At 41.8% G+C, this 17,738-nt stretch overlaps 2 protein-coding genes across 3 annotated transcripts in view; one reads left to right on the top strand and one right to left on the bottom strand.

Moving 5' to 3' along the window:
• Positions 1-824: 824 nt before the first annotated feature.
• Positions 825-17,412, bottom strand: LOC121666922 (collagen alpha-1(I) chain-like). The gene is made up of 3 exons (XM_042032946.1): positions 17,337-17,412; positions 13,359-14,483; positions 825-1,173 (listed from the first exon to the last, which is right to left on the bottom strand). The coding sequence occupies exons 1-3, from the start codon at positions 17,410-17,412 to the stop codon at positions 1,139-1,141; spliced, it is 1,236 nt and encodes a 411-aa protein (XP_041888880.1). The 3' UTR covers positions 825-1,138.
• Positions 13,957-17,738, top strand: part of TUBGCP3 (tubulin gamma complex associated protein 3) — a 49,524-nt gene continuing 45,742 nt past the window's right edge. The window contains exon 1 of one of the 2 annotated variants that reach the window (XM_042038765.1): positions 13,957-14,043. In XM_042038765.1, the coding sequence (XP_041894699.1) occupies positions 13,968-14,043 (76 nt within the window). In that variant the 5' untranslated portion in view covers positions 13,957-13,967. Of the gene's footprint in view, positions 14,044-14,292; positions 14,472-17,738 lie in introns of those variants that run through there. The other variant, XM_042038775.1, reaches the window with a different exon arrangement.

Below are 17,738 nucleotides of genomic sequence, written 5' to 3'. Positions count from 1 at the left end.
GACAGCTGTATCTACAATTGATTCAGTTATACTGAGTAAGATGTTTTAAGGACTCTTTAAGTGACGTCTACATTTAATTCTTTTTGAAATGTTCAAGTTAAATCTGCTTGCGCTTTCAAAAATGCATGATCTGGTTGAGTGAATAATGGTGAAAAATATCTATCCGTAATTAATGTCAGTTTTCTGCATTGTAGAGTTAATGAAGCTAATTGTTGTTTAGGGCGTTCCCGTAACGAGCTCTGGAAGCTCCTGATCAGCTTGCTGTAATATCAAAGACATAGTTTGGTATTTGTGTTTTGTTTTCCCTACCAAACAAGGTTCAGTATATGAATATTCTTTTACTCTATATCTTGATATGCATTCTCTGGTGTATGTAACTAATCATTTGAACTATGTGCTTTGCTTCTTGACTGGATGATATACATTCAAAATAGGAAAAATATAGTGTATCATAAATAATGCATTTTTATGTTAGATTACATGTATTAATTTCTTTATTTGTATTAAGCTTTATGATTCTTCTGCAGTTTATGGCCAATTTTGAATACTTCTGGATTAGCGTAAGTAAATTCTCTATTTTTTTATTTAAAATCACTTCTGTTATTAGTAAAAATATAAATATATTAACTTAATTATGATCTTCCAAATTACCTTCCAATATATTATCAAGATTTTTCCACAGGTTTATTCATGTTTCTAAGAAGTATGTACAAAAAGACATGAGACAGAAAGAAATTTTTGAATAATAGCCAAAAAGTTATAGAATGCACTACTGGTTTTTATCTTTAGGAAAAAAAGTTGCTTTAAATGACAAGATGGAACTTACCATCTGAAAGCAATGATGCACTTTGAGTTTTCATAGACCCATTTCATTCTGCGAGTGAACTACACACACCAAAAAATCACCAACTTCAACAAAACATACACAATAAATCATACGACCCTTCCTCACACCTGCAGGAAAGAGCTGGGCAAGCAGTTGAATCTTGCAGGGTGTCCTGAAGGTCGTCATTTCAACCTCAGGCTCTCATGCATCACAGCAGTGAAAGCAGGCGTCCTGCACACCTCCTCTTGTTCTCCCGAGGGTGAGATTGTGCCCTTCTGATTTGACTTCATTCCTTTGGCATGCTTGACAGTGTCATGTCCTCTCATTCATGTGTGGAATTTGTTCATCTAGGAGGAAAAAAAAAAAAGGATTATCTGCAGCTCCTCTGTAGCTCCCTGAAGGACTAGGACACAATGGACTCAAGGGATCAACCCAGTCTAAGCAGCAAGTCATTTTACTAAGCACCTAAGAAAAAAGATGTAGGTGTACAGTTCTGTGTTTTCTGTAGTTAGATCTGACTTCTGCAATCCCTTTTTCAGTGTCTGAAGCTTAACTTCCTCTTGCTACTTAAATTCTGAATGTTATTTTCTTTCCTGAGCAGCACTGATACCACAAGCTCTCATATACCTGCTGAAATAGCACTGGCAATTTGTTGTATTCTGAACAAATTTTAATTCTATAAAATTTATTTTTGTGTTTGTTCTCTTTTCACAACCTGTTCTCCTTCCCCACTGCTACAGAGTCCTGTTAATCTGGAGTATACATGGCAAAAGAACAGAATGGCAGATGGGGCTGCTCCGTATTTAATGCCTTCAGGGGGAAGAACACAAGGGCATGCAGAGCACATGTGTGGTCCAACAGCAGTCTGTCAAGGCAAACCCTCAGAAATATGGGAAGCTAGAGCTCCAAGAGTGAGAATCACAGAGACAGAACAGCTCAAACCCACACTCCTCTGGTGCAAGAAAGCTTATTATTCTCATGTGAATTTATGAAGCATTCAATCTGATATTTCATAAGTCAGAGATTTTGCTCAGAAGGCTGGGGAAGTTTTGGATGAGAAGATGTGAAGAGGGATACCATCACCGCCTGCTTCTCTGGGAGATGATAATGTGGAGGGGCACTAACAGCACAAAAATTAGATCCTAGCTGTTTTAGATCTTAGAAGCTGTACCTCATGTGATCTCTGTTCTCATTTACAGAGACACTGAGAGTAGCACACTTGGTATAATGACCTGCTTCTTCATATATCACTTATCCCAGATGGTGGTGTGTTGTTCAGCGATCTCCACAAAATCTCTTTTGCCTTAAAAGCAGCAATTTGGCTGGTGGAACCGGGTAATGCAGAACCCCGAGCGAGCTGTACAGGTGGAAGATCTTTCCCCCTTCCAATATACTCCTTTCCAGCCTTTGAAGCAGTCTCACTGAACTTCCCCTGGACCTCAGTCTGTTCTGTCTGGCTAGCTTCACTGACTGTGAGAAAAGAACGGGGCTTAGCTTCTGGGCCAGTCACGAGGGGATGACATGTATTCCTCCCTTAGATGAACAATAGTAGTAAGGAAAGAAAGGCATCTGTCTGCTGCACCACACATTTTTTTAACAGCTGAGATGATTAAGTGTGAACCTGTGGAACTGAACTGCTGCTGTGGCGTTTGCCTGAGCAGAAGTGGAAAAGCTTTGGGAAGAGCCCATGCCCTGCGGTGTGCACAGGGAAGTTAGTTTGGTTTCTTGGCAAGTCTGGACTGTCTCTAGAGTGTGCACAAACAACAGCAGTCTCAGACAGCGGGCAGAAACCAGGAATATGTGTTGAACAGTTAATGCGTCCTGAGACAGCAAGGCAGGACTGAACAGCCCTCTTCTCCCAGGCGAGAGCTTCAGTCTGCATTCAAATAATACTATACAGGCCCTTTATTAACTAGGGGGTACGTGCTTTTCGTTTCTGCTGATATGCAATTATCACTGCAGTTAGCTGATAAGGGAGCTGATGACGGCCGCCGCAGGGCAGAGCCACCCAGCCCATGGCCAGGCTGCCGCGGCGGAGCCCGGCGGGGCATTCACAGGGCGCCGGAGCGAGCGCGGCTTTGGAACAGCGACTGCATTTTCTGTGCCTTCTGCAGTGACACCTGCCGTCAGCTCCGGGCATGGGGATGGACTGCAAACGCTCCTTTTTAACAAAGCGCTCTGATCTTCTGCATCTAAGTCTTTTGAAGAGCAGAAGAACGGTCACTGGACTGATAACTTCAGTTGGATATTCCAAATAAACCTGCTTTCATGCTCGTTCTCCTTATAGCAAAACTAATAGCAACACTACCAACTTACTGTTTCATGCTGCCTAGCAGCAGTAGCAGGTTTATAACACAGCTTACCAATATGATGCTGTGTCAAGCAGAGAAAGGGGCTCTGAGATCAAACTTGAGCTCTGATTTGTTTTAGTGTTGTTCTGCTCTTCATAGCAGCAGAATATTAGATTCAGATTCTGGTGCTTGTTTTACTAAATGTCATGTCGCAGCACTTGTGTTTTACTTGTCTCATTTCTGCTGTGGTACTCTTGTGTTCTCAGGTTGCAGTTGTTCGGCTGCATCTTCTGAAGCAAACACGGATAGAAATATAACCTGGAAAACTCACCGGGAGAGATCTCTCCCAACAGTCTATAGCTTGGTCTTACTATGCAGCCAAATGACCTCATTTTTTAAATTTAATTAACTTTGTAGAAGACCAACTTGGTTTTATCAGAAATCCAGAGTTCGCTGATTATTTGCTCTTTTGATCATTTTCAGCTGAGAGTTGTAAAAATGTTAACTTTCTCTAGACAACTTTGCCCACTTTCAAACAATAAGTAATTTATCCTTAAAATGGAATAGGGGATTAAAATGAGAGAAAATTTATGATTACCAGATGCACACAATATATTAGCTGAGCTGGTACTTATTAACATAGATAGTTCCCTTATTACATTAATTTTACATGAAGATATGTGGAGTCTGTCATCTGGTATTAGAACATCTGGTATTAGACCTACAACACCCAGAGTTACTTCTGACAAGCATAAGCCTCCAAGTTTCCCAACCTCATACTGCAACACCCCCTGGGCACCCAGTAGCTTCCTCCTTACGCCCCTCTTTCCATGCAGAGGAAGACATGCGGGGGCCACCTGGGAGCAATGCTGCACCCCCAAGCAAACATCACTCCCTGATCTGCCAGCAGTAGGCTCTACAATTCTGCTGCAGCAAATGCCGATGGATAGGCTGCAGTATTACACTAAGGCTGTAATACTGGGGTACATCAGGAGGAAACATGTATTTTCTCCTATTTACCTCACCTTTTAAAGAGTCAACACCAGTGCAACACAGGTAGTAAGTATGAGCTAGATAAATGCAGTGGTGGTGTTGTATTGACTTTGTTAAAGAATGGCTATAGCTCCCTGCAACATAGGGTCTTACACAGAAAGAGCAAATGGAAATTGAGACCCCTGAGCTGGGATTGAATGTGTGGCAGTATTCCTGCCTCACACATGCAGTGGTCTATAATTACACAGTCACAGGCTTTCTATTTTTCCCAATAGATTCCAATATTCTGAAGTCCTCCCACATGACTACTTTTCTCTTAAGCAAATATAACTAGGCATCTCGAATACTAAGGTGCCCATAACTGAATTTAGATGCCTCACATCATATTAGACAATTGAGGAAAACTTATGATTTTCATCTAACACTGATTTTTCAAGTATTAGCTTGTATAAGGTTTGTTGCTGAAATTCTTTCTCTATTCAGTGAAGCAGATTGTGTTGGAATGACTCAGTGTGATGTTTTCCATCTTAATGGTTTGATAAACAGCTCTGTCTGGTTTGTGTTGTGTTTGTGTCCAGCAGAGGAAGTGACTGGGAAATGAAATGAACCTGCACAGTTTCCTGGACTGGACTCTGCTTTGTTTGCTATTTGATCACATATTTAGTTGTCTCATAGTGTCTCTATAAAGCAGGACAATAATCCTCACCATGCAGTTCTGTAAGAAATCAGAAACAATGGAAGGAAAATTTCATTTCTTCAGATTGCCAGCAACTCATTTTGGAGAAAAGATGCTACTAAACAAGATTATTAGAAGACTTTTACACAGAGATTATGCCACTGTTACTATACTCTCTTCCCGATAAAGAAACAGTGATAACTGTAATCATAATCCAGAGAATCCCAATCTTCATGAAAAGAACAATTCTTTCTAAATTATCAGGAATATAGTGTTCACTATTTTTTCTTATACTGAGGATAAGAGGGTTTTCTGGCTTTTAACTCCGTATTTGCCCGAGAAAGATAATAATGACTTCTTTCTTCAGGAGACTTGAGAAACCTGAACAATCTGTTCTTAACAAATATATGCTGCTGTTGTGCCTTCTAGAGAAGTGCTGAGTATATATCCCTGTCTTTAAATAGAAAGCAGTCAAAGGATAATTGCAGCATTTAAAAACACTGAGAGCATTCTAAGTAGGAGGGAATGATGGTTCCATGGTTAAAGTACAAGAAAAAGAGAATATCTGGGTTATATTCCTCAAATGGGCAGATTTTTTCTTTATAACCTTGGGCAAAAATGCTTCATCTCTGCCTGTCTACATCTCCATATTTTATTCTGTATAAAATGGGGATTATAACCCTTTTCTGCCTCAGAGAATACTAAAAATATATGTGCGGGGACAGACATCCTGAGATGGAAGGTGTTATCTGACATTATAAATGGAAACACAGGATATGGCTACACAGGCTTTCAGTTTAGAGCTGATCTAATCACACAGAGGAAACCCAAGAAATAGGGTCAACAACACTCATTCTCAAAGGCTCCAGTTACTACCTGATTGTATCGCTTGTGCGTATTTATATCTGTCTCTGGGAGGCTAATTCTCCTAGAATATGCTTTAACTGCTGCAGATCTTCAGGAAGAAGGAAGTGTTGAGATTAGTTTCTAGTCCACCAGATACCATATTTAAGAAATCTTTGAACAGTATAACACATAAGAAGTTACCTACAGAAAAACTACTCTGCCTCAGGACAATGAAATGCTCCTGCATGTAGGAACCAAATGTGGTTCCCCTGCTAAAGCACACACCTAAAAATTGGCAAATGTTTGCAGCTCCAATGCTACTCCTTTTGTCCCTCTATTGCTAGCAGTGTAACAGTGGTAATAATAAGCTGCACTTGGAAATTCTACAGCTTCCTCTAATCTGAGTATCTGGGAGCATGTAATGTAGGCTTGGATTCACAGACATTTACAAGCCTAAAACCCACCAATGCTTTAACAGCCACAGGGGCATGTATTCCTACATGCCTTTATAAATTCAAGCCTTAAAAGTCACTTGGTTAGACCTATTTATTGCACCTCTTAACCTAATCAAATATGGTGGTTTTTTAACCAGGCATAGAAAAAAGAGTCAATAGTTTAATGCAGAAAACAGAGAAAAATGCCATATTCACTAATGTAGATACATGGGATAATAACCATCAGGCTAGAATGTAGCAGACAGGAACACTAGGAATTGTTCTTATTTTCTTAAGAAGGCTATGGATTGAAGTTTGTTTGTTTTTCCTTACAAATATATAGTAATATATACAGACTCCTCCTAATAGTGTGAATGAAGTCAGTAATCTTCAAGAACTCTAATGGAAAAAGCTCAGGCTGGTATGAAGTGGACTTGAGGAGACAGATAATCAGCTTCATAAATACAAAGAGTTCACTAAAGTGAATAGCAATTTGTCTTCCAATATTTGTAGGAAGATGAAGGTCAAGATGTGTTCTGCAAGGGACATTGTCACCTTGACAGTCATTTTTGTCTGGAAGTATGGTACACATTGCTACAAAATGACTAATTGCTATACTCAAAATAAACCTGCAGGAAAGAAAATTATGTTTCCTTCTATTTTTAAAACTGTTTACCCTATACATGTAACACAGCTAGGGACACAGCTAGTACATCATTTTCTTGACTAGTTCATTGGAAAGGAAAAAATGAGCATCAGGATAAACTCTCCAAACACTGAGAGGAAAGCAGAAAAATCAAAAAACACTCTAAAAAGCATTACAGAGTGAAATCTTCAGACTGACCCCTTAAAGAGTACACGGTCAGAAAACTGCTTAAATACAGCTAGCTCAAGTACAATCACAAGATGGCATTTGCTTATGTTCATGAATACTTTTGACATTTAAAACAAAAGCATGGGGGGAATTGGTTCCTCCTTTGCCAACTGATTGCTGTCTCTTCTTCCGTGTGATGTAAGGAAAAACCCAGACCTTGACCTAGAGGCTTTCAGCTCACATAGACATGAGAGTTGCTACTGGAATGAGAAATATGTGCCTCGGGAAATGAGTAAACAAAGTGAGGGTCTTAAAATAAAGTAATAACCCTGACTTTATTGCTTTATAGTGAAATCAGATAAAACAATACCACCAAAAAAAAAAATCAGAAAACTCCAATTATTTCGTCATTCCTGCTTGCAGAATATTGCAATGCTTTGTAGAGCTTTATTATTGACTTATGCTGTATTTAAAGAGTTATGTTTGCCTAGTGATATTATCACATTTATAGAAATAATTTCCTTACAAATATATTAGCACATCTTTCTGGATTAGTTTGCTACATGCTATTTTTTTATTCAGTGACTTATTTGGATAGTTTCCCCATGCACACCTTTGTCTAGGGCTGATAAAGATCAAAAGTCTTTGCTCTTAAATACTGAAGCCACATATGGTCAAAACTCCTATAGAAAAGCTGATGTTCTGTTCAAAATGAAACATATATATTTAGAAATATTAACTCAGTTTTATTACAGGGCTTCATTCCAGGCTTCCTTCCAAAATTATTGCTCTGATTTTTAAAATTAAAATAGTTATCAAAAAGTTGTTTTAACTTTCAAAAATATTTTGACAGTATTTTAGGGAGTTTTGACAAAATAGAAGTGTTCTTGCAAAATATTTTCATGGAATTGCTGGCAGAAAATGATTTGATGTGATTTTTTTACTGAAACTCCATATATGTAACATGACTGATATGACGGAGAGCACAGGAACTAAGAAAATGTCATGTAGTTTTACTGAGCTTGTTGGAATCTGTTTGCTGGCTGCAGCTACACTGTTCTTTAGAAAGATACATAATGGTGTCCACCCCTGTGTGATCAATAGCATTTAATGTGGAGTGGGCTTCAATATGCAACTGTCTGTGTCTCTTCCTGTTGGAAAGCAATTCTGTTTATGACTAAAGACTACTGGAAAAGAATGAAACTTCTCAGATAGCCAAGGCACCAGCAGAAGAAAGACAACTGTCCCGAGATGCAAAACATCAGTACTACTTCCAGTTTGTAGCATATATTATTCATCTAGATAGTTAATGTTATTCATCTAGATCCTGCCCCTCAGGATCTAGATGAATACTCAGCCCTAGCACATAGCACATCTGGAGTGCTATGTCCAGTTCTGGACTCCTCAGAACTGGAGAGACATGGATCTTCTGGAGCAGGTCCAGTGGAGGGCTACAGAGATAGTTAAGGAACGGGAGCATCTCTCTCTTGTGAGGAAAGGCAGAGGGAGTTGGGCCTGTTCAGCCTCAAGAAGAGACAACTGAGAGGGGAACCTCATCAATGTCTATCAGTATCTGAAGCGGGATGTCAAAACGATGGAGCCAGGCTCTGCTCAGTGGTGCCAAGCAACAGGACAAGAGGTGATGGGCAGAAACTGATGCACAGAAAGCTCGACCTGAACATGAGGAAGAACTTCTTTACAGGGTGGGTGACCATGCACTGGAACAGGTTGCCCAGAGAGGTTGTGGAGTCTTCCTCACGGGAGATATTGAAGAACTGTCTGCACACAATCCTGTGCCAGCTCTGGGATGGCCCTGCTTGAGCATGAAGATAGGACCAGATGACCTGCTATGGACCCTTCCACTCTGACCCATTCTGTGACTCTGTGATCCAAAACTGTTATTTTATTGTAAATATTGAATAAAAATCCCAAATAAAAAAATGAAAATGTCCTTAGTTTGGCACTTATATAGCTGAAATCATAGTTTCTGGTATCTCTTTAAGTATTGAGAAACACAGGTTTCTTTTTTGATATACTAACACCAATTCAGTAGACTTTCTGTAAGTATATGGCATTATGGAACATACTTTAGGCTTCTCAGTCAACAGAGGAACAGCTGAAGTGAAGAGTTTTAAAATGGAGAGGTGGTAGTAATATTATGAAAGTCACAACAAATAGGCTGCGGTGCAGAACTAACACGAGCAGGAGGGTTGAACTGGATAAAACTCTCTCTTTATCTGAGCCCCAGTTGTGCACAGGGACATCTATCTAAAACCGAGTCACAGAACATCATCCCAAAACATATGCCCTTTCAAAAATTAGATCAGTTTAATAACCTTTTAATGCTGCAGACTCAGCATAGCAGGTCCCTAGGCCATTATGAGGTTGCCTATGTGGAAAATATATGCTTAGGGACAGAAGCCACATGGCGCCGAAGCCAGAAGAGGCCCAGCTGCTGTACTTCCAGGGCTGCCATATGCTAACTAAGGCACAGACAGTATCCATCCCTATTTCCAGGCACTGTAATTCTTAACATTGGCTACATGACACATAAAAAAAGTCTGTCCAACACAGTGAAATGCTGGAGGTGTTAGCATGATTCCCTACTGCTTTTGGTGTGCCTCATGAACAGCTAGAGCTATGTAAGGTATCGTACTCTGTAGACATAACCAAAGAAGAGTTCACAAAATCAGTATCATTAATCCTTAGGGTTTTTTGTAAGGATTAAGATCTTTTTCATAGAGCTATTGATAAGATTTAGACAATTTAAGACTAAAAGGGACAATGATACCCTCCAGACTGATCTTGTGCAGAACGTAAACACAACACAGTAGCTCCCATGCCAGTTCATACCTGGTCACTAGGCCTGTACCAGAAGGCTGATTGAAAATGTTTCAGATATGGAGAAAGTACCACGCTTTTAAACGTCTCTCACTAGTGAGTGAACATCCTTATTGAATTAATACTGTCATTTGTTTCTAGCCTTATTTTGGCAAGCTTCAGCTTCCACCTCCTGATGGATCTCATTGCATGTTCTTTTGTTATAAAACTATTCACTATCAGAAATATGATCTTTAAGCAGCAGATCTGAATCACCAGTCCCTTTAACCTTCTAAGGATGAGCTGATTTTCTTATAAGAGACTGTCCTAATTTTAAAAGCACATATTTAACTCTGCTAACTGATGAACTTTCTGTACTGTGAAAAATCTGAGAAAAATCTGAGCAGCAATTACTTTTTTTTATTGTCCAATGCTGAGAGACCAAGCAGCAAGGTGAATTAAGCTTATGGTTACACAGTAAGAAAATAGTTTAAATTTTTTCTTTCTCCTTTTAAATAAGATTTTTAAAGCTGATTTAAGCAATCATAGCTGTACTGGAGTTGGTAAAACCACAATAAACTGCAAGTGCTAGCAACCTGCTTTATCAGAATTAGCATTTCTAAACAGGATTGCAGGATTCATTCTTTCCATTAAGAAAAAATCAAGATCTGTGAAGAGTGACACTAATGAAGCTTAGTTTCCCTCTATTTTCCATCCCTCTTGTCTCTTTCTGACTATTTTCCACATTATTGCCAGAGTTCTCTATTAAATCATCCATCCATCAGGCTGGGCAAGAAGAGCTGGTACCGTAGGTGGCTTGGAGCTAGGATATGTACCTACCTGTCTAGGGTATGCACACCAATCTGCTGCTTTGCTAAGGGCAAACACAGTAGGGAGAAGTAAATTCTCCCTACCTTTCTTTTCAAGGGGGCACTGACTTAGGCCTCAGTACTCTCAGCTGCTGAATTCCATTAAATTTTGCTAATATCCTTAAGAAATCTATCCCTCTTCTAAATTTGTTTAAAATTGGTGATGAGATCCAGCAGTTACGAGGAAGCACTGCCATACAGAATAACTGCATTAAGTCTCATTTCCTTAGGAAAAAGAGGCTAGAAATGAAAGGATACATTCTCAGTAATGTAACAGAATGGTTGGCTATCACACTACTTCAGAAGCATAACATAGGATGTGGTTGTGCTGAAGTTGAAAAGCTTAGGTTTGTATTTGTACTGCTGCTTGCAGGAGCCCTGAGTGAGCCCATTTCAGTGGCATGTTCTCATTTGTGCTGCTCCATAATGTGTTCTGATTTCAGACCAGTGGCACAATCGCTTTAGTTAAAATGACTAACGTGACCAGAAAGAATTAGTAATGTCCACTTAAATGCAGTAACAGGATATTTGTGAGTGACTGGGTTCCCTTGGAATGTAAAGGTTTTGTAAAGGAACACCACTTCCAGATAAAATTGCCAAAGTTATTTTTTTGCCTCGTGTGAGCAACCATATTTGCTGCTTGCCAGATTAACACCTTCCATGGAGGAACCTAAATCTGAAGTGACTAGCAGCAATGGTGAGTCACCAGCTCTTTGCAGCACAACTGTGTTTGCTTTAGGCAGAAAATACAGAGATTCTTTTGCTGCTCAGTATAAAAAAAAAAATGGTCACACCATCTTTGAAGTCTTTACTTCAGAATTATTGGAAATGAAGCTTACAACCCTTACTTACAGGGATAAAGTTCTGGTAACTTTATTAGTTTTGGGTCTTATTTTACTTCTCAAAAGAATCTAAAGAATGTATCACTGAATGAAGAGCTATAGTGTGAGTGATGAGACTATGGACGTTCCTACTAGAATATTCCAAGCAACAAACCCCCATACGTCCTCAATGTGTTCCAGTTCTTGGCTTGCCATTGTGATTTGTTTCTAGCAGTAATGCTAGCAATGAGCTGATGTTTACATTTGTAATGTTCCCATAATGAAAGGCCACGTGTACGTGCCTGTAGAAAGCACCCACACAAAACTGTGGCTGCACAGAAACAATGAAGCCAACAGGGGCCGTCAGAAAGCCACGTGTTGCATGCAGGAATAAATTTGTTCACAGCCAGCAGTGCACCAAGCTCACCTGGCTGCTGCTGCAGCATTTCCAATCACCTCTTTTGGGTTACGCAGGACTCCTGCAGCACAAGAGCAATAATTATTCCTAAGTATGTATTTTGGGCCGGACACAGCATGAATTTACTGAAGAGATGGAAGTTCAGACATCTTGTGATGTCAGTGTCTGTGCTAGCTAGGGGTGAGAAGCCTGAGGAGCAGGTCCCAGGGAGCAGCGCAGACCAACCATGAGCGTGCTGTCCCTGGTCCCCACGCTGCCCGGCAGCTCCGCAGGGACTGGGGACACCCAGCTGCATGGCAAGCAGGGCATGGAGACGTCTATCCAGGATCCTCACACATTTCTCCAGACCCAACCTGATTGGTAATTACTTTGTGTGGAAAAGCCACTAATGTGCCTTGATCCCCAAGGCACCAAATCACAGGAAGTGCAGCCACCTCACGGCTTGTTCTTCTCTGAGGGGGAATAAGTGAACCTGATCTCCCCATAAGTAATCCACAGTGTTCAATTACTTCAACAGAGTTTGGGGGCAAAATCCTGAGATACCTAAGACATCTTTAAATTTAGTAGGGAAATTTCCAGTAAATATTCCTAACAAGGTGCAAATACATATCCATCTTAAACCATTTGTGTAGTTGGCCTTCTGTAAATGTAAAGTGCAAGGTAGCGATGCAACTGGGAGAAATTTAATGGGTAAATAATAGAAAAGAGTTGAGTTTCAACAATCTAATGGTTGTTCCTGCCTGTACATTCCCTCATTTTGTACTTCAGAATTTTTGTTCTCCCTGTGTTCCTTCTGAGCTCTTGTCTGTTGTTATGTTTGTGAGAAAGCTACATAATTTCTTTATGTATCAGGGCTAATGTGGGATTGTTTCAAAATGTGGAATATGTAAGATTTTCTGAAGAAAGTGTGTTCTCTGATGTTTGATCTTTGTATACTTTCAAGCCTAAACAACAACAACAAAAGATTTAATCTGTGAAACAGAGCAGCTAAGAAGCAGTAAGTGATGTCCAGGTGTTAGAAAGACAAATTAGTTGTTGGAAGAATTGCCTTGTTAAGGTTTAGGGCTTGATATGTTTCAGTGATCTCCGACCTGAGGGAGGTTAACAAAGCTTGGGAAGAAGGACATACCACTGATGGTGGACACAATGAATGCAGAATTTTGGGCCACAAGGACATCTGGCAGAACTTCCAAGGAAAAGAAGACTAATAAAGCCAACTCAGCAACTGTGCTGAAATCATCTCTGACTGGATAAAAGGTAATTCCAGCAGGACGAGATTGTGACCACCGACTCACGGCCACCAATGCAAGAAACCCACCGACTCAAACGAAGAGAAAGACTGAGAATGTGGACTAATTAGAATGAGAAGCAAGGGAATCATTAATAGAAGATGGAATACTAATTAAGAACTACATAACTTGTAGCCAATAAACACTAATTCCTCGTTTGCTAAAATGTATAAATAGTAAAAAGTTTTGGTAGCTGGGGTGCTATTGTGGATCTGCCACCCAGCACCCCTTTCAGTGCAGAACTGCAAATAAACCAAATACCTCGACTGTGTGTGGATTGGCCTCTTGCACACAGGGTGAAAGAACCTATTTTGGCAACAGGATTACTCTGCATCCGTGCGTGCATTCTGCAATCCCACGCCTGAAGTCCTCGCAAACCCTCCATCAAGGACTTTTTCGCTCCTGCCCGTGATGGCCTGAGAAGGCCTCCGTCTCCCGCACTCGTTAGAAGATCTGTGTTGAAGTGAATCTGTGCTTTGATGGAGCGTGGCTTCAGAGGCTTTGAGGGGTATGTGAGAGGCGTTTTCCAAGCCCGGAACGGTGCCTCGGACGGGGCACGTCCCGCCCCAGCTGCGCGTTCCCGCCCCGGCTCCTGCCCACGCGCGCGGGGCGGCGCCTGCCCCGGAACCGCCGCGCGGGACGCTCCCGCCGCGCGGGGCATTGTGGGTGTGCGGCCGCCGCTGCGGCTTTCGGCGGGTCCCGTTAAAATGGCGCCGTAGGCGGTGGCGGGAGCGGGAGGTGCTGCCGGGTCCCTGTGCTGCCGACCGGGTGGCGCGTCCTCGCCTCCCTCCTTCCCTCCGCCATTCTGCTGTGCTCCGGCTCTGCCGCCCGCTCCCGGCCCCCGCGTCACCTCCTGCCTCCCGCGCGGCGATGGCGGCTCCGGACCAAAAATCGCCCAACGTTCTGCTGCAGAGCCTCTGCTGCCGCATCCTGGGCAAGAGCGAAGGTAACGGTGTCCCCCCGCCATTCCCCCGGCAGCAGCGCTTGGAGCCCGCGGGGGCTGCCCCCGCAGGGCTGGAGAGGTGTCGGCGGTCTCCCGGCCCGGGGGGTGGCAGCCCGGGCGGTGCTGAGGTACCGGCCAGGTATGGCAGCGGCCCCGTGAGCCCGAGCCCTGCAGCGGGAGGCGGCTGGAGGCGGCTTCGTGCCCTCCTCCTCCGGCTCCCCCGGAGCGTTTGGCCGGCTCGTGAAGGCTCTTTCCTCTTCGGGGAGCCGGGCACCGGTGCCGGGGTGTTTGGGCGAAGGGGGGCTCGTGTACCGCCTCCCGCCGGTGCCTGCTCGAGTGGAGCCATTGACGTGCGCCAGGTCCGCTACAGGTCCTCGGTGTCTTGATGCTGCTGTGAGTCTCCAGCAGGGGAATGAATCTCGTCTGTTTGCGTAAGTTTCTCCCTTGCAGTCAAGCAAAGACTGTTTTTAGTAATCAGTCGGAGGGGTGGAAAGGAAGGCATGCATTTGCTGAGTCTCCTTTTTAAGTGCTCTCTTTGTAAGCACTAGAGAAATTCATCCAAAAGCTCTTATTGCATCTGTTTTCTTGTATGAGAAATTACTTTCTCCCTTATTAGTAATGGCTGTCAAGTCTTTTTTGTATTCTTTTCTCTCTCTGTGCCCTTCTCTTCTGACAAGTCCCTTTAGATATTTCCAGGACAGTAACTAAAACTTTTGAGCATTCACCTGTTTTAAAAAAATTACTAAAATGTGGCCCACATGTGAATTGTTGCTATCTTAGAAATCTAGAAAGTGAGTAACAAGATACAGATATACATGTTTTCTGTGTCTCAAGCTTTGTGTTCATCTGTTGCAGACAGCATGTTGTGGTCTCATAACCCATCTTTGTCTCTCAGTTGGAGAGATATGGGTTTAATGGATTAACTGTTTGGCGAATAAGGCGCTGAAACTGGCAGCATGGCCACATCCAAGGAGTTGTAGTCACTGTCTCAATGTCAAAATGAAGATCACTAGCAAGTGGTGTTCCTCAGAGGCCTGTATTGGGATTGATGTTGGTTAGTATCTTTATTAGTAACACAGACAGTGGGCTTGAGTGTGCCTTTGGAAGACTTGCAGATGACACCAAGCTGAGCAGTGCAGCTGATGTGTTGGAGGTAAGGGAATGCCATGCAGAGGGACCTTGACAGGCTTGAGGAGCAGGCCCATGTGAACCTCAGGGTTCTGCACCTGGGTCTGGGCAATCCCCAGCAGCTGTAGAGAGTGGGGGATGCGTGGATTGAGGACAGCCCTGCAGAGAAGGACTTGGGGAGTGGATGAAAAATTTGACATGAGGCAACAAGTGTGCATCCGAAAAAGTCAACCATATCCTGAGCTCCTTAAAAAGAAGCATGGACAGCAAGTAGAGAGAGGTGATTCTCCCTTCACTGCTCTGCTTTTGTGAGACCCCATCTGCAGTACCGTGTTCAGCTCTGGGGCACCCAGTACTAAAAAGATGTGGGTGTGTGAGAGCAGGTCCAGAGCAGGACTATGAAAACAGCATGGGGCACCTCTCCTACAAAGCAAGTGTGAGAGAGTTGGGGTTGTTGAGCCTGGACAAGGCTCTGCTCAGAGATCTCATTGCAGCCTTTCGGTGCTTAGAGAGGGCTTATTAAGAAAGACACTTTTTACCAAGGCCTAAAGCGACAGAGCAAGGGGTGATGGCTTTAAACAGTTATAGGGTATGTTTAGATTGGACACAAGGAAGAAAGTTTTTACAGTCAGTGTTGCGAGGCTCTGGAGCAGGTTGCCCAGAGGAGTTGTGAAGGCCCCATCCCTGGAAGTGTTCAAGACCAGACTGAATGGGTCTTTGAGCAACAAGATCTAGTGGAAGATGTCCCTGCCCATGTCAGGGGAAGTGGATTAGATGGTCTTTGAAGGTCCTGTCCAGCCCAAACCATTCTGTAATTGTGATTCATCCGAGAACCTTGGTAAAATTGGTAGGAAGTTGGAATCTTTGTCTTCACTGAACTGTTGTTCATAAAAACATTCTATATATGTCATACATATATATAATGTCATAAAAAACATTCTATATAACTCGAAGATCTTAAGGGTCTTTTTCAACCTAAGTAATTCTATGATCAACAGCTGTTGATTGCTGTGTTTTGTTTCTCAAAATCTTTTCCTTCTCTATTGCATTTTTAAGTCTTCTGCAAGGCAATAAATTTACTTTTTTCCAGAATCTGTATTATTTCTGTGACAGGAATTCCTTTTGTAAGATTGTATCAGGATGCAGCAAGTTTCTACTCTTCCCCTGTCTCCACCAAATCAGCAGTAGCTTCTAAACTGTTTAATGCCTCTTGTGTTCTTCGGTAACTATATTTCTTTTAGCAAGTGTTTTAGCTGTATTTTAAAGGGCACTTCACATCAGCCTATAGTTCTAAGGTGCTCTTATAGCTCTGTTTTTAAAGCTGTTTCTTGCCTTTAACGTTCTTTGGAAACTTTTTTCTGATACAATTGGTATGTGTTCTTGTTTAAGAGTACTTCAAACATTTGCTACCAGAACTCTCAAATTATTGTGCTAGTTGCTAGTTCTATTTCCAAAAATAAATTTAAAAATTGGAAAATAGATTGTCTTACTTTATTGGAATAGTGGATGCCTTTTTGAGGACATCATTTCTATATTGCCTAGTCGTGTTTTCTTCATGACACTTTTTTTCTTAGATTTGGAGTGCAACCTAAACTCAATCTAAGCTTGTTTCTTGGTGTTATCTAGGTCTGTGATACTTACAAAAGTTAAACAGAGCATGAGAACAGAAATGGAAACCTTTGTTTATCAACTGAAGTATGAGTATTGATGTGAGGTGGCTCACTTCTAGCAACTTAGGATCCAGCTATTTTTGAAGTCACAGTTTCGATACATCTCTGTGTCTTCTGACTGGAATAATAATTTTATTTATAAGCAGTATGTGCGAAAACATGCAAGAGAACTGGTTTTTGTTATTTTTTAAATAAATGTTGAACCTGTTCCTGTGTGTTGGGATTCTGATAATGTAACTAAAATACCTTCTGTGTTTGACTAATGAAAGTGGAAATTTTGGCCAAAATCACAGTAATTTTCTGCATGCAACCTGTAGCCTGCTTGTCTGCGCACTTGAGGGTTATCTGAGGACTTCTTTGAAGTGACAGATTAAAAAAAAACGTAGGTTGTCTGCCACCTTTATCATCCATGTTTTTATGCATGTGGCAGATGGGAAGCCCATTCTTACCCTGCTCTTTATTCCTGTGTTATGAGGGATGCTAGCACTGAAACCTCACCCTTCTGAGACAGGATTTCCCTTGAAGCAGTCAACTGTAGTACATGTTTCAGCTCAACTATAGATTTCCGATCCATACAGACTGATAAATCAAAAATTCTGTGAAAGTCTCAGCCATGAAATGTGTGCTGGTTTTTTCCCCCCACCTCCTAATATCTATGTCCAAGGAATACATAAAGACAATAAAGGAATTTTGTTAGCACTAGCGTCCTCTGTGTAGAGGAAGATGCATGTATCCATAGGTGGTAAGGAACCCACTGGACAAGTTATTTAGCATCTTGCTGTTTTTCAGGCTTGTAATTCTTGTTCCTTTCAGCACAGGGTAAGTCTGACATAAGGTATTAGTGTGTGGTTAGTAGTCTGCGTGCAGCTCCTCTGCTACTTGTGTACTGTGAAGTTAGGC

The sequence above is a fragment of the Corvus kubaryi genome, unplaced genomic scaffold, assembly GCF_017639235.1.
Source record: "Corvus kubaryi isolate FWS band 111438036 unplaced genomic scaffold, C.kubaryi_AGA036_p1.0 133, whole genome shotgun sequence".
Taxonomy (NCBI): Eukaryota; Metazoa; Chordata; class Aves; order Passeriformes; family Corvidae; genus Corvus; species Corvus kubaryi.
Note: the sequence above shows the minus strand (reverse complement) of the source record. Positions and strands in the feature narration are given on the sequence as shown.